This window comes from Carassius auratus, unplaced genomic scaffold (assembly GCF_003368295.1).
Source record: "Carassius auratus strain Wakin unplaced genomic scaffold, ASM336829v1 scaf_tig00018522, whole genome shotgun sequence".
NCBI lineage: Eukaryota > Metazoa > Chordata > Actinopteri > Cypriniformes > Cyprinidae > Carassius > Carassius auratus.
In genome coordinates, this window is record NW_020524895.1 from 6,314 (window position 1) to 34,295 (window position 27,982).

At 41.6% G+C, this 27,982-nt stretch overlaps 1 protein-coding gene across 1 annotated transcript; it reads left to right on the top strand.

The window, feature by feature from the left end:
* LOC113076068 (BMP/retinoic acid-inducible neural-specific protein 3-like) lies at positions 1-27,969 on the top strand (the record flags this gene model as incomplete). The annotated part of the gene is made up of 5 exons (XM_026248734.1): positions 1-526; positions 7,877-8,067; positions 9,294-9,475; positions 17,864-17,969; positions 27,729-27,969. Coding segments are annotated over exons 1-5 (992 nt in total), but the record flags the coding sequence as incomplete, so codon positions are not given.
* Positions 27,970-27,982: the final 13 nt, after the last annotated feature.

Sequence of the window (27,982 nt, forward strand, 5' to 3'; positions counted from 1 at the left end):
TACTTAAATAACTCTATTCTTTAGGAAAGATGACAGCTGAAAGCCGTGAATGACTCATCAGAATTGAGTATGCCAGACAGCTGTGTTCGCTATACTTCACTGTGAATACTTTTGATTTGATCCTAAATTAAACACACAAAAGAAAATGTATATGTTAATGCTCATCATCAAAGCCTTACCTTCATCTTCTCTTCTGTGTGTTCAGGTCAAAGGGATTGGCAGAAGAATGCTGGCGCCAGGTGCCCAGGGGCAGGATGGCATTGTGTTGGCAGAGAGCAGCGGGTGTTAGATGGTTCCTCTTGATGCTCCTGTGGCACTGGGCACCTCTGGGCCCACTGAGCTGGTTTCTGGCTTTGGCTGAGCGTCTGGACCAGAAGACCTCACCGTTCTCTTCTATCTCTGGCCGGAGCAGTGGCCAGCTGGACTGGCTCCTGTCTGATAAAGGGCCCTTCCATCGTTGTCCAGAATACACCGAGTTCAAAGAACGCTTCCAACAAGGTTTCTCCACACGCTACAAAATCTACAGGTTTGTGCTGTGATGAATATATTATTAATTGAAAATACTGGATATTCAAAACTGACTTGTAAGCACTTCAACTACTGGTGTACTTATGTACTTATGTACTTCTGTAGTCTTTTACACTACCATTCAAAAGCTTAAAAGCATCAAATATTCTTTTGATGTTTTTGAACACTGGAATGTCTTATGCTTGCCATTTATTTAATAATAAATACAGTAAAAAGTAATATTGTGAAATATTATTATGATTTCAAATATCTGTTTTCTTAAAAATAAGATGCCATTTTATTTCTACAAAGAATTAGTTGCAGGGAAAGTATCTGTGTAAATTGCAGCAGTGCTTAAATCATAAACGTACTCATAATCCAGACGATTTCTGACATGGATTCCCATTTTCCACACATTGTTTTCCATTACTTTGCATGTGGGGTGAGAAAATTATGTAAAACGGTAAAATTGCTCATAGTAATGTTAACTTACAGAATCAATTTGCACTTATTTCCACATATTTTTGTGACCTCTGAACAACAGAAACAAATGAAAAGCTTTAAAAAAACTAAAAAAAAACTTTGTGAATGAAGGGTGTGTGGATTTTGCAGCAACCAGTCGAGCTTTCTGCAGGAAAGTTTGGCCGCAGATTTCGTGCAGACAAACTGACCTTTCATCATTTATGACAGATCATATAAACCACAGTGAGAAGTCCTGACAACAACATAACAGGCGAAAATGAAAAAAATACTTATGTTTCAGTTGTGATGAGGCATGGATCTGTTTAATCTGATGCAGCCCATGATGCATTCAATTGCTCAAAAGTGACGGTAAAGGCATTTTAATTTTACAAAAAATAAATAAATAAATAAATAAATTAAAAAAAATAATAATAATAATAAAAAAAAAAAATATATATATATATATATATATATATATATATATATATATATATATATATATATATATATATATATATATATATATATATATATATATATATATATATATATATATATATACATACCCCTCCACCACTCTAGTGGGGTCTTATTTCCTATATCCCCTGCGGTTCAAACCTGTGACCTTGGCACTGATGCACAGCAACACTCATTATTATTCTGAAAAGTGCAACACATCAGTAGGAACCCGGTTGTGATTATTCAGCTGTTGACCTGTTTTAATTACATGCACCCGGCATAACATCATTCATCCAGTACAGTGCATTTTAAATATCGACCCCTACACATTCATTCCAATCCATGTCAAAGACACAGAGACAACAGGAAGGAAAGATGTGTTTGGTGCATTTATGTGGCTGACCTCAGATCCGCCAGGGGAGTTTGGCCTTTTCACCTGCTTCTTTTGTCCCCCGCTGGTGCATAGCTGACTCTGTCCAACTCTCTCCATTCGCCGAATTCAGAACCCAGCGTGCCTCCTGCAGCTGGGCAGAGAAAGGCCTACAGAACTGTGATGGACTCAGTGAGGGGAGACAAGCCTCTGCCAGCGTGGTTTGAAAGTCTGTCCAGCAAGCCAAAGTCTGTGTGGGTGTTTGGGTGTAGGCGACTCTTCTGTATGTGCCTCACAGTTCAGAGACAGTGTGTAAACAGCATCTCTGACCTCACACTGCAAAGACGGAACTTCAGCTGGTCACTGCATTCGCCTTTTGATATGATAACAGAAAGAGAAACTGGGTTGCACATCACAAGAGGAGAACACCAGCAGGCACTGTACCTTTTACTGCTTCCTTGGGCACAGCTCCCCTCTGGGGGTTAACGTTGCACCAAAGGATCCCCGACAGAGTGAATTCTATGGTCTTTAGTCATACTGCCAGCTCCAATGGGGATTTTTCAGTTGTGAATGGAGAGATATGTGCACTTGCATTAGTTTTCTTTGTTTCAAGGCTTTAGCAGCAGTTGACATTTACATTCAGAAGGTTTTTTTTTTTTTTTTTTTTTTTTTTTTTTTATATGGAGGCATCTGTGAATATGATAAAATGAAATACACAATCAAAACAGATTCTGTTTAAAAGAGATAACTTACACAGATTACACTGCACTCCATGACAGAAAAGTAAAAGTTTTCAGTTACAAATGTCATTGTAGAAATGCTTTATTACTCTTAAATGTTTAAATTATGGTAATACTTGACAATTATGTTTGTTAACATTCGTTCATTGATTCTGTATCATGAACAAACAATAAAAATACAGCATCTTAGGTTCATTTCTAAATACACTAATTCATTTTGTATACATAAAAAAAGTTGTATGAATGACTAATAAAGAATATATATATATATATATATATATATATATATATATATATATATATATATATATATATATATATATATATATATATATCAATTTAGCTACTGAATGATGTTAAGTTCATATTGCATGTTATCTAATGTTAACAAATTGAACCTCATTTACCTCATTTATTCTACAAGCATAATTGTCCAGTACGTGGATTGATGAATATTTGGCTTTTCACGTTACATTGTTTCAATAAATTTTCCATAAACTTTTTTTATTAATTGTTTTTATTATTTTATTTATTATAATTCTTAGTTATCATTTATCTATACATTTTCGGCATTATTTATTTATATGTTAAACCTTTTTTAAGAAGGAAACAAAAATTAAATGAACCTTCAAAAAGATATGGAGTCTGGAATAATACAAGAAATATTTATAATTATGGAAGAACCATGGCACACTATCCTACAGTATGTGGAGCCTGGGGATGATGTAGTAGCTCCCATTGGTGCTATTATCTGTAGACCATCATACCATTGGTGCTGCACAAGGTGACGGCAGTGACGACCAGCAGGGAGCCGCTCTGTAGAGATTTAGTAACCTGGTAGTAGTTGGTTTCCAAAGACGACGAGTATCTGCAAAATAAATCAAACACAAAGACCTGTGTAAGCTATAAACAAAATGTAATTTTAATGTTTTCATGGGAAACACATTATGTTATGCAGGTGACACTGGTCCACAATGTAGAATTAATAAGCCAAATGGATGGAAAACTCAGAGATCCTTGTGTGGAATTATAAGGGGGGAAGCCATACAGGGGCTTGAAAAGAATCGCTTTTGTGTTCTGTTGACTTGATGCAATTTACCACTTCAATCACTCACCAAAGGATATTTCATAAGCATTTGATAAGCATTGTCTGATCTTCCATAGATCGAGTCAAATTTCACTCTTTATGTTGATGTTTGCCAGTGCAAAGTTTTTTGCTGAGCAGTTTCATTTAGTTTTTGCTTTGTGTAGTTCTGTTTTTTGCCGAAAGCATGATTTTGTCATTTCTTATTTGCTTAACTTTGACAACTAATCCTTCTTTAAAAATCTATAGTTAAAGCTGCTTTCACAATACAATGCAGCCCCTGGTGGGATGGTCTCCTAAGCTTATTTTCTTGATGAAAAAAATAAATAAATAAATAAATAAGAATCAGCATGTGCCAATGTTTTAGTTCACTAAGCAGGAGCCTTTCAAGTTTTGCATGAAACAGAGGGGTATAAAGAGAAATAAAAAAAAGAGAGAGCAAAGACAGAATGGGACATTCAGACAGATTGTGACATTTTAAGCTTTTGGCTGAATAGGTGAACAAACTGTTCAGAATGACTCAATCACCATCTGTTGAAAACGTGGCATCTTTTCATTTCAGGTTTATTTTCGGAAGACAAAAATAATTGAGACAGGCTTTGGATATACTTGTGTAAATCCTGTTTCTGATTTGTTTTATGTCAATAAATCTATCACCAAGTATAAATGCATACCTATTGTAGCCTACTTTAAGACAATATTCTAAAATAGACTGTATATTAGTTAACATTATTTCTGTGAGCTATAATTATAATTATCCTCAAATTGGTTCCACATTCCACAGAACACTGAAAAAGTGAAAACTTACCTGACCCTAAATTACTTTCACTTAAATAATATTAAATAATATTTCTGATTTAAATAAAACTGGTTAATTGAGATTATAAAACAAGAAACATATTTTAGATGACCTGACAAAACATTTTACAAGAAAAAAAAAAAAAAAAACAGCAGCAATGCAATTTGAAGTGAACAAGAGTGGAAGACTGGACATTTCTGTAAAGGGTTCAGTAAATGTCTCAGTGTCTGCAGTTGAGAAGGGAGGTAATATATCATACTTACAGTACTTTAGTTGACAAGAAGTTCCTGTTTTATTTTATAAATACAAAAGTCCAGATGCACCGGGAACAAATATTTCTCAGAAGCTCTGAGAGCCTGATAGTCTGTCACTCCAATCACATTCATGTCAGTTCTGATCTGATTTCATACTGAGGTAAAGTTTGAAGGTCATTAGAGTGAACATGATGTCCATGGAATTGAATGTCCAGCCACTGCAGGCAAAGAAGTACACACATCTTAAAGGGATACAGCCTTACAAATCACTGAAATATTCTGTGAGGAACACAAAAATGGTTCTTCTGCTGCACTGCTGCAAAAACACCCTTTGGAATCTTTTCAGAAATAAATTAACCGAGAAATACTAATTATGTCACTGACTCACCAATGTTGTTTTAAACCAATATGACTTTCTTTGTTCCATGGAGAAAAAGATGAATCTTTAGTGTAAAATGAAAGTGAATGAGGATTAGGGCTATACATTTCCTTTATTTCGAAGACTATAATAAAAGTGATCCATACTGCTCTACAGTATATCCCACTACAGTCTTCTGCGGTCATTAGATAGCTTTGTGTGAGTAACAGGCGATTTAAGTTGTTATTCACCGAAAATCTTGACACTGGCTTGTTCATAATCATTAACTAATCAGTTATTTGAAAACTGAATCAATCATCTGATCCCACTGAAGAACTATCAGTGAGTAACAACTAAAATGTCAGTCTGTTCCTCACAAAAAGCAATTGTACAACTTGACACAAGTTGGAATATAAAGCATGAGCCTCATGAGCTATGTCAAATGATGCTTTTCCCCCACTTTTATCAACTGGAAAACAATCATGAGGATATTATCAGGATAAACTCCACAATCCACAAGGAAAACATCTGGAAAAAGCTTTGGAACAACATGAAGATAACCAAAGTTATGACAATTTCCATTTTGGAGTGAACCATCCAACATAATCTCATGGCAATTCAAACTATTTTACATTTTGGTGTTTTAATTTTGTCAACTCATTCATTCATTTTCATATGATCTGTTTATGCCTCACTGAGGGTTTAGAGGTGGATCGTCATGCTTAGTTTTTTAACGATCATTCATTTTCATACTAATTCATATGATTTTGCCACCAATGCACCAAAACAAAATTGGTTACTCAAGATCTGTTCGGAACCTAAAGGCACCAAACTAGAAAAATTGAATTAGAGCATTTAGCACGATGGCTCCTGGTGAGTAATCAAGATTCAAGCTAATTTCAGTGTAAATCAGAGCATCTGCCACTTGACTCTGGAAAAAATTAATAAATAAAATAAATAATAAAAATAAGCCATTGGTGCACAACACAATACTTCATCCCATTAAGATCAATTTATAACAAAAAGGGATAAAAATGATTTTAAAACATCACACTAATGGCTACTTGACAAGTGATGTGTATTTTGTTTTAGAAAATAATTTAAAGTTCTCCTGGAAGAAATGTTTAACTGTCTCAAATTAGCGAAGGAGGGTTGTGAAGCACCTATTACTGTGCTGAGCACAAACACGGCTGCAGAATGCACCGCCAGCACAGGTTCACAGGGGAAAAGAAAGAGACACTAATTGCTATTCAAATTTCCCCTCCTTCATTCAACAAACTCTGCATAGCACTAACCACCATCCACGAGGAATTCTAAAGTAGTAGCAATGACTTTGATATTCAGTCCACCATTGAGCAGAGGACATAGCATTCATTATATGCATCGGATGAAGGTGTATGTCTGTTTTAATGAGTGAAAAGTTTGAGAGGTGAAGATCTATTTTCATAGAGCGAACCCGCCTTCCTCTGCTTGATTGGCAGGCTAATACAAACGGGCCAGAAGACCCAGTTTCAATCCAGCAGAGCGAGGTGTTGCAGATCAGCAGTTTTCTCTTTCGTGCATGTGTGTGTGTGTGTGTGTGTGTGTGTGTGTGTGTGTGCTGCACAGATGCAGCATGCAAGTTAAAACTCGATGCAGAAACCAGCTGAAAAGATTAAAGTTGCCGCTTACAATTGGCTGGCAGGTATGACAGAGACAACAAATACAAGAAGTTAAGTCGATACCCAGGTGCGGTGGCCCCCTAGTAAGGGAGTATTAAAAAGTTGAGCATTTTGGGTGATGGTGTCCCACTCCACAGCAGAGTTCCAGGTGCTATCAGCTGGTGCTAAAGCCCTTTAATTAAGATCATCTATCACCATTAGCTTATGGTCGGACAGCAACTGCTTTCGTTAATTAACTCTTAGAGATTCTCACGAACCGTATTAAGCCCAGAAGGCGATTCCTTTGGGTAGCATCTTCACAGAAGCACAAGCTTTGTTCTATGAACATACACATACTGTAACCCCAGGAAAACATTGGGATTGTTATTGGTTTTATGCAACGCATATTCAGAAGATACAGAGAATATTTTGAAAGATGTATGTGTAGAAATGATGTCAGAGTTAGAAATGCTGTCAAAAGTTGCATCATGTAAACTCTGTTGTGTTTATGGACCTGAATCGCATTCACCCGCATTACGATGACATGCATCAATACTCAGCACCATGCTAAATTTACGCATGCTTAGCCTTATTTTCTGCTATCAGCATTTTCTTTTGCTCTTGTGCCTTACGCAGAGCCCAGACTTAAAGCCCATTGAAAACCTGTGGAATCATTTGAAGACTGCAGTCCACAAACCCTCACCATCAAATTTAACTGAACTTGAGCAGTTCTGCAAAGAAGAGTGGGCAAATATTGCAAAGTCTAGATGTGCAAAGTTAGTAGAAACAGACAGATCCCAACAGACTAAATATGGTAATTAAAGAAAAAGTGGTTCAACAAAATACTGACAAGGGGGTAATCCTTTTTCAAACTCATTGATTCTGTTTATTTATTTATTTATTTATTTATTTTATTTATTTATTTTTTTTTGGACATGTTGGTGTTATATATTTCACTTGGATGTTATAAGTTGCACTGAATAAATACAGATGGGTAAAAAAAACTGTGACTTTATTTATTTATTTATTTAAATTATTTAATATGGACATAGCAGTAACATTGGATAGACCAGATGCATTGTTTAAAGTGTTATAGCACATGTGCTAATTTTCAACACCTGTCCACTTTTCTATACCCACTGTAATGGTACTAAAATCCACTATTGCATTAAAGCACTGAACTGTTTTTGTTTTGTCTCGCAGGGAGTTTAGTCACTGGAAAGTGAACAGCTTGGTGACAGAGAAAAGAGACTTCTTCAAAGCCCCGCTGCCTTTGGCGCCCGAGTTTTTACGCAACCTCAGGCTTCTGGGAAGAAGGCCGAGCCTTCAGCAGATTCATGAAAATCTGATCAAGAAATATGGCACTCATTTCTTGGTATCAGCCACATTGGGAGGTAAGTCAGAATTTAATGATATCTATGCTAAAGGTGAAGAGACTTTGGTAACATATTCTGTAAAACTTTTATGTAGTTTATATATAGTTTCACTAATACAGGTTAATATATATATATATATATATATATATATATATATATATATATATATATATATATATATATATATATATATATATATATATATATATTATTCCATGTATTTTCTTAATTGGTATGAGCTTGTAAAACCTGCAGCCATAATAAAAGAGGATCATCTATTTTTGGTTCAAAATATTTCATCAACCCCCAATATACAATTCATTTAATTGTCTTATAAGAAATGTTGTACTTCATTATATTTTCATTTTCATAAGAATTGTGAGCACAGTAATATAATGAATCAATGTATTATAATGCCTATGTAAAAGTTGCACATTTAAAGAATCTTAAAACACAGTATTGCATATTGTGTCTTAAATCGTGTTTTAATGCATTTTACTCTTTAAATGTATAATCATGACTTTTTATGTAATATGATATCCGCAATTTATATGAACATACTGAGATATACTAAAAGTCATGATAACATATTAAGAATTCTGTGCATTATAGGCTTCAGAAAAAGTTTCCAGAATTACCAACAAAATAAAAATAGAAAATAAAAATGCATAGCTATACATTACGATCCATACACTGAGTCTCACATCCTTTGCCATTTTCACACAGTATTTTTCTCTTCTCCCTCTCTGGCACCCACATAATAAGTATGGCAGCCCGTCCCAGTGGTGGATTCAAACCTTTCAATGTGTCTCTAGCAGAATGTTGCATGTTACCAACACTAATTATGATGTCATTTATTGGTGGATGTATAAAGTGAAACTGCAGAACTTCCAAGACAGGGAGACGAATGAAGTGGTAAAGCTACAATGAACGCTGGTAATTAACGACTCAAAGCAAAGGAAATGGGGGAACCGTGCTGTTGCATGCATACTAATCAGACTGAAACGAACAACACCATTCAGGCTCCACACATACGAGTACAGAAGATGCTCCTTAACCCAGACAAGAATATTTATCTGAATTTCAGGCTTAGACTCTGATCGAAGATAGCATTTACTATTAAAAAAAAAAAAAACTAAAGATCTTCAGAATAAACTCACTGTCATTTTGCTGAACATTGTCTTCGGAATGTGATGACTTTATATCTTTTATCTCATGGTTTTGTTCTTTGCTTCCTTCCTAAGGAGAGGAGTCACTCACGATCTTCTTGGACAAACAGAAGCTGAGCAAAAAGTCAGAGGGCAATGGGAATAGCTCCGTGGTCTCCCTGGAAATCTTGCACCAGTTGGCGGCGTCATACTTCACAGATAGAGAGAGCACCCTGCGAAGGCTCCACCACCTGCAGATCGCTACATCTGCTATTAAGGTAACAGATGACACAGCTTCTTCCTGTTTGATCCAACCTAGACTCATTTGAGAAAAAAAAAGTGTGTTTGTGGACACAATTCTGCAAAATGATATGTTGTTTCTTCTTGCTAAAATGTTCAGTTGGTGGCACTGAAAGCACGTTGGATCTTTCATTTGATTTTACTTTGATATATAAATCTGTTTCTTTTTTTAAGTTTTCCAGATATCTGTTTATTTTCTCTATCCACGCTGATTACTGTTTCTCAATGTGATTTGTACGTACACTTACTGTTCTAGGCATTTGAGATGTTTGATTGTTGCCATGGTAAATCTTCAGCGATTAAGGTCGCAATGCCATTTACATGATGTGTCAAGTGGCTCTCGGTCTAACTCACAGCTGCTGAGTGGGAGTAGAAATGCTGCTTACTGCAACATCATGATTCCTTTAGAGGGAGCTCTGCATAAAATCATGCTGCTGAACCGAGAAAAATATCATTGACTTTTGAATCAAGATATGCACCAGCTTGCATACAATTACAGTTTTATTTAAGAAATATTTATTTTGGGTAGGAGTTTTTTTCTCTAACTCTCTCAAACCATATTTCCCACTTGCTAAAAGATGATGATACATTTTATATTCATGTACAACCTTTTTTTATACTATTTAAAGACTGCTTCACATCGTAAGCTAATCACATAAATTTCTTCAATCAATCAATCAATCAATCCAAAGCACAATAATCAATGTCACAAAAGCTGATTATGCAATATTTCTGATGCACTATGTGATCGCACCAATACTGGCTAGTCAAAAGGAAGTATGCCATTTATAAGCTCTGTCAAACACTGTCAAAGCCAAACTTTCTACAAACTGCACTCATTCCTGTGAAAAAAGTTTCAGCCTAAAAAAAAAAGTGTGTGAAATGAAAGCAAAATGGCATAGGAACTGGAACCGTGGCTCTGTTGGAAGATAATGACTTTCTCTTTGGGCTGCGATGTGCTTTTCATTAGCCTGAGCTTTTCCTACACAATATCAATGGAGAAGTTCAATTTAAAACGTACAATTTCATTTCAATTTGACCATGGACATAGAGAGGCATCTGCATTTATATGCAGCAAATACACACTTGATGTGAAGCTCTTCGGATCGGGATTACAAAATACATCACGTTATGCAAATTAGCATAGATCTACCATTTTGTAAACATGTTATAAAATATCCTGCTTGAGAAAAGTGTCCATGGCAACTACAAAGAGCAGTTTGTGACCTCGTCAAATCATATGAAATGAAATTATTTTGGTGTACACCTCTGAAGTGCTTTCAGAAAGCCCTCTCGCATCGTTTTAAAGAGCGGTCTGTCCTGCCAGGTGTGTTTGTCAGGAGGGAGCTAATTAGACATTGTGGGGCTATAGGGCCCACCTTTGACTGCTTTCTTCCTACACCCTGTGTGCAAATCAGCCTGATGAATTGGGCACTACAGCAGAAGTGGGTTATAGCGGGCTCATCAATAATGCCATAAGGGACGATCAATTACACCCTCTACTCAGAAACGAAGCGCTGAAGCACACCAGGAAGCAGCTTCTGGGGGACATCACTTTGCCTTCATGCAATCAGACACCACTTAAAACCAAAAATAACCTGAGATCCCAAGGCAGGTTTAGCGGTCATCAGATTTTGCAAGAACAAACAGTCTTGAAATTAGCTGGTCTTCACGGATCAACAAGACTCTATTGGCTTAACGGTAACATTTACACTGCCTTGGAGATTCAACATCACCATTTCATAAAGTTTACCATATTCAGCTCAGATCTACAACTTGACATGAAGGACTCTCCCCCCTCTCTGTAATATATCCATTTGTCATAATGACATACTATTAACAGTCACCTCTGTGTAGGACACAGATCTCAGAGTTACAGCCAAAGCAATGGCAGAGTACATGAGAAGCATATAATTGTAAAGACCATGTTAAAAAACTGGGTACATGTCATTAAAGGTGACACTTCTTTGAACATGTAAGGATGTCTCACTTGTCCAAAGGGTATTTGAGTGGAAATCACAGAGACTATGACATAACACAGAAGAAACGAGTCACACTTGGTTCTGTCAATCTTTCTAACGTGTGTGTTCTTCCACCAATGCAGAAGGAACTAAAATACTCTGACAGTGTTCCTTGTACAACTATTCAGCAATACCACAATGGTGAACACTAGATCTTCGGCTTTAAATAAATGTAGAGACCAATGTAAACAAAACAAAAATTATAATTATAATAATGTATTACGCACAGTGCAACCAATCGGATTCCAGAACAGATGTCTCTTATGAGCAAGAATCTTTTTTTTTTCTTTTTTTTTTTTAAATACATTTTTTAATAATGAATAAAAACATGCAATGTGCTCACCATTACCAAACAAATTACTCTTGTGAGCAAGTTCTCATTAGTTAAAGGGGGGGTGAAATGCTCGTTTTCACTCAATATCCTATTAATCTTGAGTACCTATAGAGTAGTACTGCATCCTTCATAACTCCAAAAAGTCTTTAGTTTTATTATATTTATAAGAGAAAGATAGTCTGTACCGATTTTTCCCGGAAAAACACGAGCGCCTAGAGGCGGAGTGGGTGTGGGCGGAGCTAAAGAATCACGAGCGCGAGTAGGATTTTGTGTTGAGCGAGTCTGGAAGCTGTGACACAGATCCAGAGGCTGAAATTTAACAAGAGCAGCATCAGCAAAGGCTTCTCTATGTGGTATGTACTGAAACTGTATATATTTGCTAAGCGGTTTTGGAAAATGACTAAGTTCCACTTTGTCGTCTTTTTTTTTTATTAAGCTGTACATGTGGAAAGTGCAGTTTGATAACAACATCGCATGTTATTTACTTGATGTGCTTACACGCTGATAGCTAAGTTAACAACACAGAGATATTTGAAGCAGTTTTACTCGTGCAGTTTGATGACAACATCGCATGTTGTTTACTTGATGTGCTTACACACCGACAGCTAAGTTAACAACACAGAGATATTTGAAGCAGTTTTACTCACCGCCTGCGGTTCCAACACACGATCGTGACCCTTTTTCGTTGGGATTTCATTATCCTTAAGAAATAAACGATGTGCAAATCCAGCGTCAACCTGGGCCTTGTTTGTAAAACAAGCATCTTCGAAATGCAGGGGAACAAACACAAACACTTGCACAACTCCGTTGATGCTCTGTAAAAATAAACTCCATCCACTGGTCCCTTAATGCTGTTTCTCTTTTGGTAATCTGTGCAGGGTTGTCTTGCCCTGGCAACCAAAAACACACTCCTTTTGTGACATTTCGCGACGCTCTCGCTGTGATGAGTGATTGTCTGTGCACAGCCTCTCTCTGCTCTGCTATACGGGAGCGCGCGCTCTTCCGGCAGACGCGCCCTTAGCACCCATATAAGGAAATTCCGCTCCATCTAACGTCACACAGAGCCATACTCGAAAAAAACTTTCCGAAACTTGTGACAAACCGGAAGGAGTATTTTTGGAACAGAAATACTCCTTTTTTTTTTTTTTTTTTTTTTTTTATCCTTTATTTAACCAGGAGAAGCCCATTGAGATTAAAAATCTCTTTTGCAAGGGAGACCTGGCCAAGATAGGCAGCTGAATTACATCACATCATTACATACGTACAAAGACACACACTCAAAAAACCATGAAAATAAAATATTAATTAATAGAAACATTTTGAAAGCCAATTATGCACTTACAATGAAATCTCAATTAAAAACATTGACATGTGAGGGAGTCCAACTCAAAACATCTCATTCTTAACTTAAAAACACTCAAAGGCCTTCAAACGTACAACTTAATTTTTGAAACTTTGTCCATGTTTAGCATGGGAATCCAACTCTTTAACAGTGTAAAAAACTCAGTATGCATGAAATAGCATTTCACCCCCCCTTTAATCAAAAACATACATTGTGACCGATTTACTTTGATTGCCAAAAAAACTATTCTCATGAACGGTTTCTTTATATCATTTTTTTTTAAGTAAATAGAAAACATACAACACAGCCAGTTCACTACAATTACCAAACAAATGACTTTTATGAGCTTATTTGTCTCTTTTACTATTATTACTATTACTATTATTAACAAGCAATTGACTCTTACTGTATAGGCCAATTCTTAATGAAGCAAAAATAGACAGTGTGACCATTTACTACAATTAGTAAACAGTCTTCTTCACTTCTTTTTAGTGAAAATCTAAAACATATAGTTGATGTCAGTTGTTGGATTGATTTTACAAGATTAATTTGGAGTGCCATATAAATGCAGTGGTATATTTGTATATGTTTAATTATGATTGTTTAATTATGTATAGCATACATAATTAAACAATCATATACAGTACAGTTTTAATCATGATAAACTAACATGGTATTGACTGCTACTGTACTTTTTTGTAAGAGTGAATCCTATATATTTTTTCTGGCTGAGCGCAGACTGTAAATGAGCACCAGTATTTAAGGATGGGAGCTCAGAACCCTGCACCATTTATGTCAAGAGCCTCCTCGAGATAGCTGGCACTGGTCAAGCGACCTGGCTGTGCTATATAATCAACATCAGCTGTCAAAATCAATGAAGCTCAGAATCGGCACTTAAAATCCTGTCACATGTCATGAACTCTTAAACTGCTTTCAGAGCGCATCTGCAGTCTTTAGCCAACTGTGCCTTCCACAGCGGAGGCAGAGGCAATTTTGACAAATGAGACAACTTGATACACGTTCCTCTAGCATCTCAATTGACAAAGAATGGGCTGCATTCTGTGGTCTGTGGGAGTTTTCAAGGCCTGTGGATGATGCGAGACATTACAGAAAAGTAGAGGAAAGAACTGTACCGCAGGCATTCATTTCCTTTGTTAAGCCCTTAAGAAAAGCATGCACAGGACGCAGTGGAAACACAGCTCCAGTAAATATAACAACAACTAAACATGACACTCTCTGAGGAGGCAGGGTGGAAAATGTGGGTTTTTTAGTGTTATCCAGTTATTTTGTCAGGTATGATATAATTCCTTGAATAGGTGTCAATATTAAGTGCCGCTGATAAAACACAGTAGGGGAGGAAAAACAGCAGGGTGACAGGTAGGCTTGGTTTGAGATTTGGTTAGGTTTAGCATAGAATTGCTAGCTGTACTTGTTTATTCATTCATACAGACAAGACACTGTGTATACCATAGTTCTCTCCCTATGTATATGATAGTCTAAGTATGTGAAAACTGCTATCACTGCAACAACAGGAGCTGTTCATGCTTCAGAAAAATCATTGGAATGATTTCTTCATGAAGAATGCAGGTTTCGTGAAGACTTTTCTATTGATGACTGTCTGGTTTTATGCATAAACAGTAAAAACAGCCTGGAGTCCTATTAGGATGAGAGCAATTGAGCTGCAGTAAGCAATCATAAATGACAAATGATCTAATGAGATACTGCAGTGGGACGGGGTTCGGAGGAGGGCATATGTGCGACACTTCAGAAAAGAGACAGTAGTTCATAAATGAATTCTAAAAGCGTGCATATATGTGTACGTATTACGATAAATATTGATGACTCTCCATGTTTCAAATGTTAGTTTACATCATAAAGATTTTTTAGAGTGCCCCTATTATGCCATTTTGAATATTGCCTTTCATTTCATTTCGTAGCTGTATGTGAAGGTTAACGATCTGCAAAGATGCCGAAAATGCACATTAAATAAATCTATTGTCTCCCAAAAGAGAGAATCAACTCTGATTCTCAATAATTTGAATCACACTTCTGTAATGGCTACATGTCAGGGGTTAACACATATGGATAATACCCACCTATGTTCTACGTCGAACAACTTGACCCCACCACAAACGCTGTATAGCTTGTTCGTGTGGTTAACATCATGTCGAGAAGGTGCTGTAAGAGTAAATTCATTTTTATTTTCCCTTCCCTAAGATGAGGCAGCAATGAATCAGTTTTTTTTTTTTTTTTTTTTTTTTACTGTACCACAGCAGTACAACCCCAATCTTTTTTTTTGTTTTGCTTTCCCGTCATTTTACAGACTACTGCTACTGAAATCTCTGGAAGTTCCATGCAGGATTCACAAAATGTTTAAAATTATTGTTAACAAAACAATATCCATCCATTCAAACCAACAAACAAACAGGGAAAGAGGGGAGCAACAGACACATTATCAATAATGAACCATTTGAAAGGGAGACAAAAAAAGAGAGAAAAATATTCCTTTACATATTCATGTAAGTTTGATAAATAATAGATGTATATTTTTTCTGTTGATGTTCAAATTACAGAACTATGGAAATGGGCGTATCGTTCCGACATGCGCTGTGCTCATTAGACCAATCACAACAGACTCGGGTATCTGACCAATCAGAGCAGAGTAGGCTCATGGAAAGGAGGGTTATGAGAGAATGAATTTTAGAATGGCACTGGATGAAACATTGGAGAATCGTTGGAAAATTAGATAAAATTAAATGCAAATATTGAGAAAACAAAAGCGTTTTTTGACCCTACATGCATGTCAACCTATTGTAGGAGACTCCCAAAACAATATTAGGAACCTTAAAAATAGCAGAATTAGGGCAATTTAAAGATATTGATATGTTTAAATTCACATGATCATGAATAGTGACATAAGAAAGAGAGTTAATGTGGAAAGAAAACATGCTGTCATTAATCAATGAGAGTGTTGGGCAAGTTACTAAAATGCAGTGTGCTACTGTCTTCAACGCTGCATATATAAACAGCCTGGCAACATATCAGAAACCCAAAAATAATTATTCATCATAACATCTACAGAAGAATATGTAAAATTCAATAGAGAGAGACTGACAAAATAAAAAATAAAAAAAAGATAAATAGAAGTTACTCATTTGAGGAAAAAAAAAACCTTGAAATGACATATTCAAACTAATGATTATGGCGTTATGAGGACATGGTCCCAAATCCTTTGCATTTGGATTAGTGTTGGATTAGCTACAGCATTTCATTTTGAGACAAAGACCTGACAATGATGTGTAAAATCACACATTTTGTGACAACTAGTGTCAAAACAAAGGCGGCACCAAGCTTGCACAAGCGATGGGACAAAACTTTTACAAAAGAACCTTATTTGTACTGGTAAAATATGAAGATATTTCAGAGCATTTACAGGCCTTAAACAGACCATTTTGTGAATGCAAGAAATACATGCTTTTAGTTTGACCGCATTTTTAGAATTATTATCCATTAAGGACATATTCAGAACACATAGTTATGGAATTCATAGCTAACTTACCTTTTAAACAGAATTAATTCTGCACTATTAGAGTGCACTACCAATGAATTACCAACTAAATCTTGTTTTTTATTGACAAAAGACATCTAGTTATACAGCGTCTATAGTATACATAAAACAATGATAAAGTGTTTGTAGTACTTTCAGTATGAAATAGCTTAGGTTATGGTATAATATTCTGTTACACTCACAAACATTTTCATTAGCTTCATGTTTTTTATTGGACACAATTCAGTAAGCTTTGCTAAAATTTGTGAAGGGCATCAAATTGTAATTTAACCTTTAATAAGGTAATAGCAAGCACCTTTTTCCTCGCCATTTGAAACAAAGAATATGTTGTTGTGACTATTTACAACATTTACTGCTTTTGTGAGCAGTCAGGTTTGTGAATGAGTTGTTCTTTTGAACAGGCTCTTTTCAACGAACTGAATAAAACACACACGTTGAAGTGATTAGTGAGTTTAAATTACCTTACTCAAACTCATTCGATAAATCAAACATTATCAAGTCAAACGTTAATGTATTTATCCACCAATCTACAAGTGTGTCATCCCATTAATTAATTGATTATTGATTAGTCAAGACACACTAATTTTACAAATACAGCCATGCAAAAAAAAAAAATAATAATAATACTAATAATAATAATAATAATAATAATAATAATAATAATAATAATAAATAAAAATAAAAAAGTAATGGAACATCAGCCCAGTATCCCAAGTTGCAATTGAAATGCCAGGTCAGACACACATTATTTTAGAATCATAAAAGTCTCTTTATATTTAACACTAGGGTCTGTTAACAAAACTGCACCACTGCACATGGCTCACTGCTCTCTAGATTTGAAATTAATAATGCATTGGGACCTAACACTGGAGTCAATTTACTATTTCTGCGGCGCTCTGCAAAGTGAGCATTTTTGGACAGCTCTGACATGCTGAAATGGGCTTTGGTGACATTTAGATATTGACTCTGGCTTATTGCACAGACGCTCTGCTTTGTTTTAGACAACGGCATATGCTCAGCACTCCACCGCTTCTGAAGAGGAACAAACAGGTGCATGATTTCAACGATGATAAGGCATTAAAATATCTCCTTGTTTCCTAGGTAACGGAGACCAGAACGGGGCCTCTTGGATGCAGTAACTACGACAGCCTGGATTCCGTCAGCTCCGTCTTAGTGCACAGCCCAGAAAATAAAATCCACCTGAAAGGTATGACAGCTGATGTGGTCTTCAGAAGAACAACACTGCATCTTTGTTAGGTCTTACTTGTAACAACTGCACTGGTGATGTATAGTGAGAAGGGTTTTTGTTGTTGTTGTTTTAAGGATGAGCAGATATCAAGTCTTAAACTGGCAGAACAACAAACAAACAAAAAAATGACTGCAGGCATATACAGTATCAGTAAATGTATGATTGATGCTATAATGGATCCTAATTCAGAATAAACTGAAAATAAATTTAATTGGAAATTTATTTAAAAAAACATGATACATAAATACAAACCAGGTGACAATTTACAAGCATTCCCCATTAATTAATGCATTAATTACAGTATCATTACAGTATTCATTATTATATTTAACATTAGTTTTATAAAATACAGTTGTTCATTGTTAGTTTGTGTTAGCTCAGGTCTATTAAAAGATACAACTTTTAATAATGTATTTTTTTTTAATTGTTGATATTAAATAAGATTAATAAATGCTTTCAAATTATGTTTCTTTGTTAGTTCATGTAGTTTGCTAACATTAGCAAATGTTCCTTGCTGTTAAATGTTACAGTACCTCAAACCCTAATTGGCATATTTACATGTCAGTAAAACTCCCTGTGGGCGGTTCTTGGCCAGAATTATTTCCAATAAGGACCAAGCCAAAAGTCTGACTATAGCAGACCTGTTAGTAGAAAACAAATCACTTGCTAATACTCATACTGTCTTCACACTTTCAACAAGCAAGTGAAGAGTCATCAGAAGACAGGCATTTAGACTTGCAATTAATTTGCCTCACACTTTTGTGACAGCAGTGTCACCACAAGTCAGAGGTGGTCGGAGCAACAAAAAGAAGAGAGAAAATAACAGGACTGAAACGAGCAAAAGGGGAGGTTTAAAGCCTCTAGCCGCTGCTAATTATACATGTGGCCTGTGCCAATTTCCACTGCCTCCTCGACATTGACATTTAAATTGTCACCCCACTTAATACTGCCATCTCCTGAAGCAAGTTCCCTGCTGCCCAGATTCGTGTAACTACTTTAATGAGCTAGCCACAGGGTTCTGCACCACAGCTTATCTTTTGCTGAGTAATTGGGGAAGGAAATGTAGCGGGGGACAGTTGGAGAGAGAGGGATTTGGCCTACATTTGTGTATGTTTGCATCGGCTCTCTTTCTCTTATTTGGGCTTCCCTGGATATTTTCAATCATAGTGCCATGCCCTTTTAGAGCACAGAATGTAGCCCCTTTAAAATTAGAAAATAAAGCCATCAATACCATAGAGGACTGACATAATCCACAGGAAAATTTCACATTCCTCTCATTCGGTTTAAAAAGAGAAAGTCTGTGGAGGAGGGGGCACAAGAGCAGCTATTTAGCTGTCTCCGGTGTGAAAGCCATCCAAGTCAGTCTCTTTTGTGAGACTCCCCACACTGTTGGCGCTCTACCCAGCAGAAGCCAGAGCTTAAGACGAAGACTGCATCTAATTACGTCTCTTGTTTTTTCACAATCCGATGAATAAATACAGAGGAACTCATCATAAATATTCACACTGGGAAGGGAATTCAAAAAGGCTGTATATGAAGGCAAAAGGCATTGATTCTTTCTTGAAGGATGTCAGACCTGGTAAAGCTGTGAGGAGCGTTTTCTCAGATTATAAAGGTTGGTTGGTAGCTTTATTAGAAATTGCACACATTATCATTCAAAAAATAGTTTTGATGTAAGATGATAGAAATGTTTCTTAAGCACTCTATCTGCATATTAAAATGATATTGGCAGCATCATGTGACACTGAAGACTGGAGTAATGGCTGCTGAAAATTAAGCTTTACCATCACATAAATACATCATATGTTTATATTAAAATGTAAAACAGCTATTTTAAATGGTAATACTAATTTACAATATTACTGTTTTTATTGTATTTTTATCAAAAAAAATGCTGCCTTAGTGTCAAAAACAAGGTGGATATGACATCAATATTTATTTTTTAATGGCAAATGCTAAATTATGAAATTACAAAATAGGACTGTTATTCTGGTAAATTCACCTGCCATTGGCAAGTGTAACAAACAATAAAAAAATTTCACCCCATTTACAACTGTTCCATCTTGTTACCGCTTTTTTCCTATTGCTCAAATAATCAATAATTTGTTTCACGGGCAAATGTCAATTCTTCCATTGCCTGCTATCAAAATATCTAATCAGTCAGGAGAATTCCACAACAGCCGTATTGATTCCCTGTCTGCAGTGTGCCTGCAGTCCATGACAGAGGTTTACGGCCGAATGACCTTGCCACGGAGATTGTTGGTCTTTATACATCCCATTACCCCATTACTGTGCTGACATAGCATACCTCACCGTCCCAAATAGGACTCCCATCACTGATGCTGTTAGAGGAGTCAGGCTGCCTGCCTCTCTGACCCACTTTAAATGCTGTCTGTTCCCCAAGTCAGCCTGGCCTGTATAACTGAGCCAAATCAGGGCTGTGAAATCATAGTAATCTGTCTTGATTGCAGCACTGTTTTGAAGAGGTTTTGTAAATATTTGAGAGATATATAATAAACTGAATGTGATAATGCCCGCATACAGTATAATGTTCACAATCAGTCTAGACATCAGTTTCGCCACTTAAAGTCAAGTCTTAATTAAAATGCACTTGAAATTACACTGCAAGTTGAACTTTGAAATGGTGATCTGTGATGGAGTCTGTTATTAGATTGCTTAAAATAAAGATGCACCCCCGTGTACCTTTGACCCTCTTGACTCCTGAAGTAGACCTGCCGGCTAATGGTCCAAAAATCACTTATTACAAATAGGTTACTATTAATGACAGTTCAACAAAAGTTAGCTGTAATAAATAAAACGTCTCGGTTACGTACGTAACCCTCGTTCCCTGATGGAGGGAACGGAGACGTTATGTCGACCGACAAATGGGGTCTCACTTGGGAGGCCAATCATCTCTGATTTTAAGAGAAAACGCCAATGAAATTGGCAAGTGGATTAACACACCTGAGCCACTCCCCGTGCCAGCGGGTATAAATAGGGCGACAGGTGCATCCACTCATTAGGTTTTACGCTGAGGAGCCGAGAACGTGTCCCGGCAACAGCGAATGGTTCAAGGTTGTGGCATGGGGACATAACGTCTCCGTTCCCTCCATCAGGGAACGAGGGTTACGTACGTAACCGAGACGTTCCCTATCTGTCGGTCACTACGAGTTATGTCGACCGACAAATGGGGTCCTATGGAAAACGCCATAACCTGAACCTTGTCACAACCCTGAGGCGCTGCAATTGTTGACAAGCCTTGGCGTGCCACAAAAGCTACGCTTAAGGTCGTAACCTTCCCAAAGCCCCAGCGCAAATTCACTGACCTTGGTACCGAAGGGGCCAAAGGGTGAGTACATCGCTGCTGGAGAAGGCCATGCTGCTGTTCCGCCCACATAAAGTAAATGGAAGGGATTTCAACCTTCAGTGAAAGATTGCTTCAAATCTTCCCTATTTGTTCTTTCAGCTGGCAAGACAATGGGGAAGCGAGCCTTTAGGAAGGGTCGCTACGGAGACCACATCCTACCCGTAGGGAGGTGACGTGGATATACTGATATGGACTGACCCAGGGGGCAGTACTACATATGGAAGGGGTCTCTGAGGCAGGTCCTACCTTGGAGTAGGGATGGGACGGCTGCCAGAAGGGACCGACAGAGCGATCTGTCAAGGGAAGACACGGGTTTGCCAAGAGGGAAACCTTACCGTGGAAGAATACACATATGGGATTACCCGCAGGGAACCCAGCCATATGGACACCTAGCCCAGTACGGGGGCTGACCGGCTCCGGGCATGCTAACGCCAGTACTGGGCCTGGCGACAGACTGCTCCGCCAAGTCTGACGCCGAGGGTGCTGGAGGATGCTCGACCAGGGTACGCCAACCGGGGAACTCTACTGGGAGAAGAAGGCGCTCACATCCCCGTGTTAGGGGGAATGGCGCAGCAAGCGAGACACCCAGCCAGCCCTTCCCGCCAATTACCTGTTACCCAACACACGGGAGGAAACTGGCTCTACACGGAGGTTGTAAAACCTCGCAAAGGTGTTAGGTGTCGCCCAGCCCGCAGCTCGACAAACGTCTGCCAGAGAGGCGCCGTGCGCCAACGCATAGGAGGAGGCCACACTCCGTGTGGAGTGGGCCCTCACCCCCAGGGGGCACGGCTCGCCTTGGGAATGGTAAGCCAAGGCGATGGCGTCCACTATCCAGTGGGCCAACCTCTGCTTAGAGACAGCCTTCCCCTTCTGCTGACCTCCAAAGCAGACCAGGAGCTGCTCAGAGCTTCTGAAGCTCTGGGTGCGGTCCACGTATATGCGGAGCGCTCTTACGGGACACAGCAACGACAAGGCTGGATCTGCCTCCTCCAGGGGCAGCGCTTGCAGGTTCACCACCTGGTCTCGGAAGGGAGTGGTGGGAACCTTGGGCACGTATCCAGGCCGGGGTCTCAGGACAACGTGAGAGTAGGCCGGCCCGAACACAAGGCACTCTTCACTTACCGAAAATGCTTGGAGGTCCCCGACCCTCTTGATGGAAGTGAGCGCGATCAGGAGCGCTGTCTTGAGAGACAGGAACTTCAGCTCAACCGAATCCAGCGGCTCAAAGGGACCCCTCTGAAGTCCCGCCAGGACAATAGAGAGGTCCCAGGAGGGAATCAGGGGTGTCCTAGGAGGATGTAACCTTCTGGCACCCCTCAGGAACCTAACGATCAGGTCATGCCTCCCCAGGGACCGGCCGTCCACTGCATCGTGATGTGCTGCAATGGCAGCCACATACACCTTCAGGGTGGAGGGTGACAGCCCACGCTCCAGCCTACCTTGCAGGAAAGAAAGCACGACTCTGACCGGGCATCTCCGGGGGTCTTCTCGGTGAGAAGAACACCAATTCGTGAACAGACTCCACTTCAGAGCATAGGCCTGCCTCGTAGAAGGGGCTCTAGCCTGAGTGATAGTGTCTACCACTGCTGGGGGCAGATCACTTAGGTCTGCCGCGTCCCGTCTAGAAGCCACACGTGGAGGTTCCAGAGATCTGGACGCGGGTGCCAAATGGTGCCAAGCCCCTGAGAGAGAAGGTCTCTCCTCAGGGGGATGCGCCAGGGAGGGGCTGTCACGAGGAGCATGAGTTCCGAAAACCAGGTCCGGGTGGGCCAGTAAGGCGCAACCAACAGGACCTGTTCCTCGTCCTCCCTGACCTTGCACAGTGTCTGTGCGAGCAGGCTCACTGGGGGAAACGCATACTTGCGTAAAGCCCGAGGCCAGCTGTGTGCCAGTGCATCTGTGCCCAGGGGGGCCTGGGACAGGGAATAGTACAGCTGGCAGTGGGAGGACTCGTGGGAAGCAAACAGGTCTACCTGGGCTTCCCCGAATCGACTCCAAATCAGCTGGACCGTCTGGGGATGGAGTCCGCCATTCCCCGGGGAAAGTGAGCTGTCGTGAGAGCGCGTCGGCTGCACGATTGAGCTCCCCCGGGATGTGGACAGCGCGCAGCGACTTGAGCCACGTCTGACTCCAGAGGAGGAGATGACGGGCGAGTTGAGACATGCGGCGTGATCGTAACCCGCCTTGTCGGTTGATGTACGAAACAGCCGCAGTGTTGTCCGTGCGGACCAACACGTGCTTGTCCAGCACTAGCGGACGAAACCGTCGCAAAGCTAGATGCACTGCCAGCAACTCCAGGCAGTTGATGTGCCAAAGCAGTCGAGGTCCTGTCCAGGACCCTGAGGCTGCCTGCCCGTTGCATGTCGCGCCCCAGCCCGAGTTGGAGGCATCTGTTGTGACAACAACGTGCCGGGACACTTGTTCCAAGGGCACACCGGCCCGTAGAAAGGCAAGGTCCGACCAAGGACTGAATAGGCGGCGACACATCAGTGTGATGGTGACACGATGTGTACCGCGGCGCCATGCCCATCTCGGGACTCGGGAGTGTAACCAGTGCTGAAGTGGTCTCATATGAAGCAATCCGAGCGGCGTGACTGCGGCTGCGGATGCCATATGCCCCAGGAGCCTCTGAAAGTGTTTCAGTGGTACCACTGTCCTGCCTCTGAAGGAACTCAGGCAGTTCAGCACTGAGTGGGCACGTTCGCTGGTGAGACGTGCCGTCATACTCACCGAGTCTAACTCCATACCGAGATAAGAGATTCTCTGCACAGGGGAGAGCTTGCTCTTCTCTCGGTTGACCTGAAGCCCCAACTGACTGAGGTGCCGAAGCACGAAGTCCCTGTGATCGCACAACTCTTCTCGGGACCGGGCCATAATGAGCCAGTCGTCGAGATAGTTGAGGATCCTGATGCCCACTTCCCAAAGTGGGGCAAGGGCGCCCTCCGCGACCTTCGTGAAGACACGGGGGGACAGGGAGAGCCCGAAGGGGAGGACCTTGTACTGCCATGCCTGACCCTCGAAAGCAAAGCGCAGGAACGGTCTGTGACGAGGGAGGATAGAGACATGAAAGTACGCGTCTTTCAGGTCGATCGCTGCAAACCAGTCCTGGGGCTGGACGCATTTGATAATGCGTTTCTGCGTCAACATCCTGAACGGGAGCTTGTGTAGGGCCCGATTCAAGACTCGCAGATCCAGGATAGGTCGAAGGCCACCGCTCTTCTTGGGCACGATGAAGTAAGGGCTGTAAAACCCCGTCCTCATCTCGGCTGGAGGGACCGGCTCGATTGCATCCTTCGCCAGGAGGACAGCAATCTCCTCGCGCAAGACAGGGGCGTCCTGGACTGCCACCGAAGTCTCGAGCACGCCATTGAACTTGGGGGGTCGCCGGGCGAATTGAATCGCATAGCCGAGTCGAACCGTCCGGATGAGCCAGCGTGACGGGTTGGGCAGCGCAAGCCACGCTCCCAGATACCGTACAAGTGGCACCAAAGGGACAGTCGACATACCCGCAGTGGTGCAGCGATGGGGAGTCGTGCCGCAAGGCCCAGAAGGCACAGCGTCCTGGGTCATCGCAACCACACTCCTCGTGTTCCCGGAGGAACTGGCCAGAGACGCGTGGAGAGGCGTTGCGTCTCCGAACCGCGACCTCTTGGCCGCTGGCGAAAGGGGGCGTCGTGGGTGAGAGTGAGGAAGCTGTGCGTCGCTCATTGTCAAGCCACGAGCCTTGCAACTCGGAGGAAGGAGAATTTGCTCTTTTATTGAAAATGTGGGTACCACTGGCCGTCCGGCCAGTGGCGGAACAGAACAAAACAGAAACTGAAGATTCTCCGCCCGGCCCTCCTCCGGGGGAAGGAGTGGCGCTGTCTTCGCCATCTCCTGAAGAGCAGTTCTCCGCATCTCCGAGTTGCCCGTGTCAGGGCCGCTTGGTCGACTTCCTGGAGGACTTCGCAGCCGGGAGTGACACGGGGGGCGCCGCTCTCCTGCGCGGGGCTCGACGCGCCGGCCTCGAAGAACTCTCAGCACGGGGCGGAGCTGGCGTAGAGGACGCAGGGGGGCGCCCACGGCGACGAGCAGGCTGAGGCGCTACCCGCGACGGAACGGTGGCAGCCGGAGAGACACGTCGGGGCAGGATGTGCTGGATGGCCTCAGTCTGCTTCTGTACCGCCGAGAACTGCTGGGCAAAGTCCTCGACAGTGTCGCCGAACAGGCCTGCCTGGGAGATGGGGGCGTCGAGAAAGCGCGCTTTGTCCATGTCCCTCATCTCAGCCAGGTTCAGCCAGAGATGCCGCTCCTGGACCACCAGCGTGGACATCGCCTTCCCGAGGGACCGCGCCGTGACCTTCGTTGCCCGTAAGGCGAAGTCGGTCGCCGTGCGCAGCTCCTGCATCAACCCCGGGTCGGTACCACCCTCGTGCATGGTTTTGAGTGCCTTGGCTTGGTGTACCTGCAGGATAGCCATGGTATGCAGGGCAGAGGCAGCTTGGCCCGCAGCACTGTAAGCCTTGGCAGCGAGTGCGGCCGTCAGCTTACAGGCCTTGGACGGGAGGCGCGGACGATTCCTCCAAGTGGCGGCGTTTTGTGGGCACAAGTGCACCGCAACCGCCCTCTCCACCTGGGGAACCTCTACGTACCCCCTGGCTGCCCCGCCATCGAGGGTGGTGAGGATGGAAGAGGGAGAAGAGCGGCTTCTGGCCGTGAAAGGGGCCGTCCACGACTTCGTCACCTCTTCATGCACCTCCGGGAAGAAAGGCACCGGAGCAGAACGAGGTTGTGAGCCGCGTCCCGCGCCGAGAAACCAATCATCCAGCCGTGAGGGCTCGGGACTGGGCGGTGTAGTCACCTCCAGTCCGATACTCACGGCTGCCCGGGCAAGCATGGCCGACAACTCCAAGTCCGATTCGGCAGTAGCGACAACACCCGAGGGGGGCAGCCCCGCCGAACCTTCATCCTCAGAGGTCGATAACCCATCCCCCGATGCAGCAATCGACATCTGGTCCTCGGGCGGCGCACCGAAAGACACGCTGGGACCGCTGTGAGACGGCCCAGCAGAATCAATCGGCAGCTGCACGGGACAGTCGCTGCGTGAGGAGTGAGAGGTCCGTGGGGCGTGGCCCGGCGGAGAAGCTCTCACTGTGATCCTCAGATCTCCCAGAGCGCCAGCCGGCGGCCCTCTGCTCGAGCCAGAGAGACCGGGACGGGTGGCGACAGAGGGGTCTGCTGCACTCCCCTTGAGGAGTGAGAGACGCGATCGCAGCGCTGCCATGTTCATACGCCCACAGTAGACGCATGAATCATCCACGAGCGCAGCCTCAGCGTGTTGGACGCCCAGACACTGCAGACAACGCTCGTGACCGTCAACCGAAGACAGGAAACGACCGCATCCAGAAGGACACGGACGAAACGGCATCTTGAAAAAGACGCGAATCGTCCGTGATTTGCTCTTTTAGAGAACTGTCTCTTTTAGCCGAAGCGCCCAGGGGAATCGCCGCTCGCAGGGACACCACTGTAACGCGCCGTCACACCGACCAGGAACAGCTCTACCAAAAACAAAGATGAATGGCTTTGTAGTGATCTTCTTCATCGACTACTCGGCTCCGAAGCAAAAATCTAATGAGTGGATGCACCTGTCGCCCTATTTATACCCGCTGGCACGGGGAGTGGCTCAGGTGTGTTAATCCACTTGCCAATTTCATTGGCGTTTTCTCTTAAAATCAGAGATGATTGGCCTCCCAAGTGAGACCCCATTTGTCGGTCGACATAACTCGTAGTGACCGACAGATAGGGAACTACATAAATAATATACATCTTCTGTATATCTATATCTACAGATTCATAGCTGGTAAAAATAGATAGAGAGAGAGAGTGAAACAGGAGAAGGAGGCTTGTTGATAGTGTGAGGTAAAGTGAAAAATATTGAATGGAACTGGAAAATGTCATTTTAACATGCAAAAAGGCCACTTTCTCTTGCCATTTCAAAGCTCCATCTCATGCCACTGCATTACGGTATTGTTCTAAATGGAGACTTAAAATAGAAAACATATTACTTTAGAGAGTTAAGTGGGTAGAGACAGAAGGAGTACGGAGAGAGGAGAGGATAGCCAGAGGACAGATAATGTGTGGGTTCATATTGGTGTCATATGACTCAGGAATTGATTTTTTTCAAGCATCCATACAGGAATGCCAGCCTTATCGGTGATTTGAGATGCTGGCCAAACATTTAAACATCATTCTGAACTTGTTTACCAACCCAGCAGAAGAAAAACAATTCTATGTAGCTTAGAAAATCTCTTGTCTGGTCTTGGAGTCAAATTTCAGTAAACAGATTTTTCTCTCTCTTCCCACACGCACAGGTCTACAGGATGTGCTTCCTGAGTTCCTGCAGAATCGTTTTGTGGAGGCGGCCCTCAGTTACGTGGCATGTAATTCAGAGGGCGAGCTGCTGTGCCGCAACAATGACTGCTGGTGCCGCTGCTCGGCAAAGTTCCCTGATTGTAACTGCCCCTTCGCAGACATCAAAGCCATGGAGGAGAGTCTGCGTAAGAGCAAAGAGTCCTGGATCAACCTTAACAATGACTTTATGGACTCAGGTAGGTTAATCGAATGG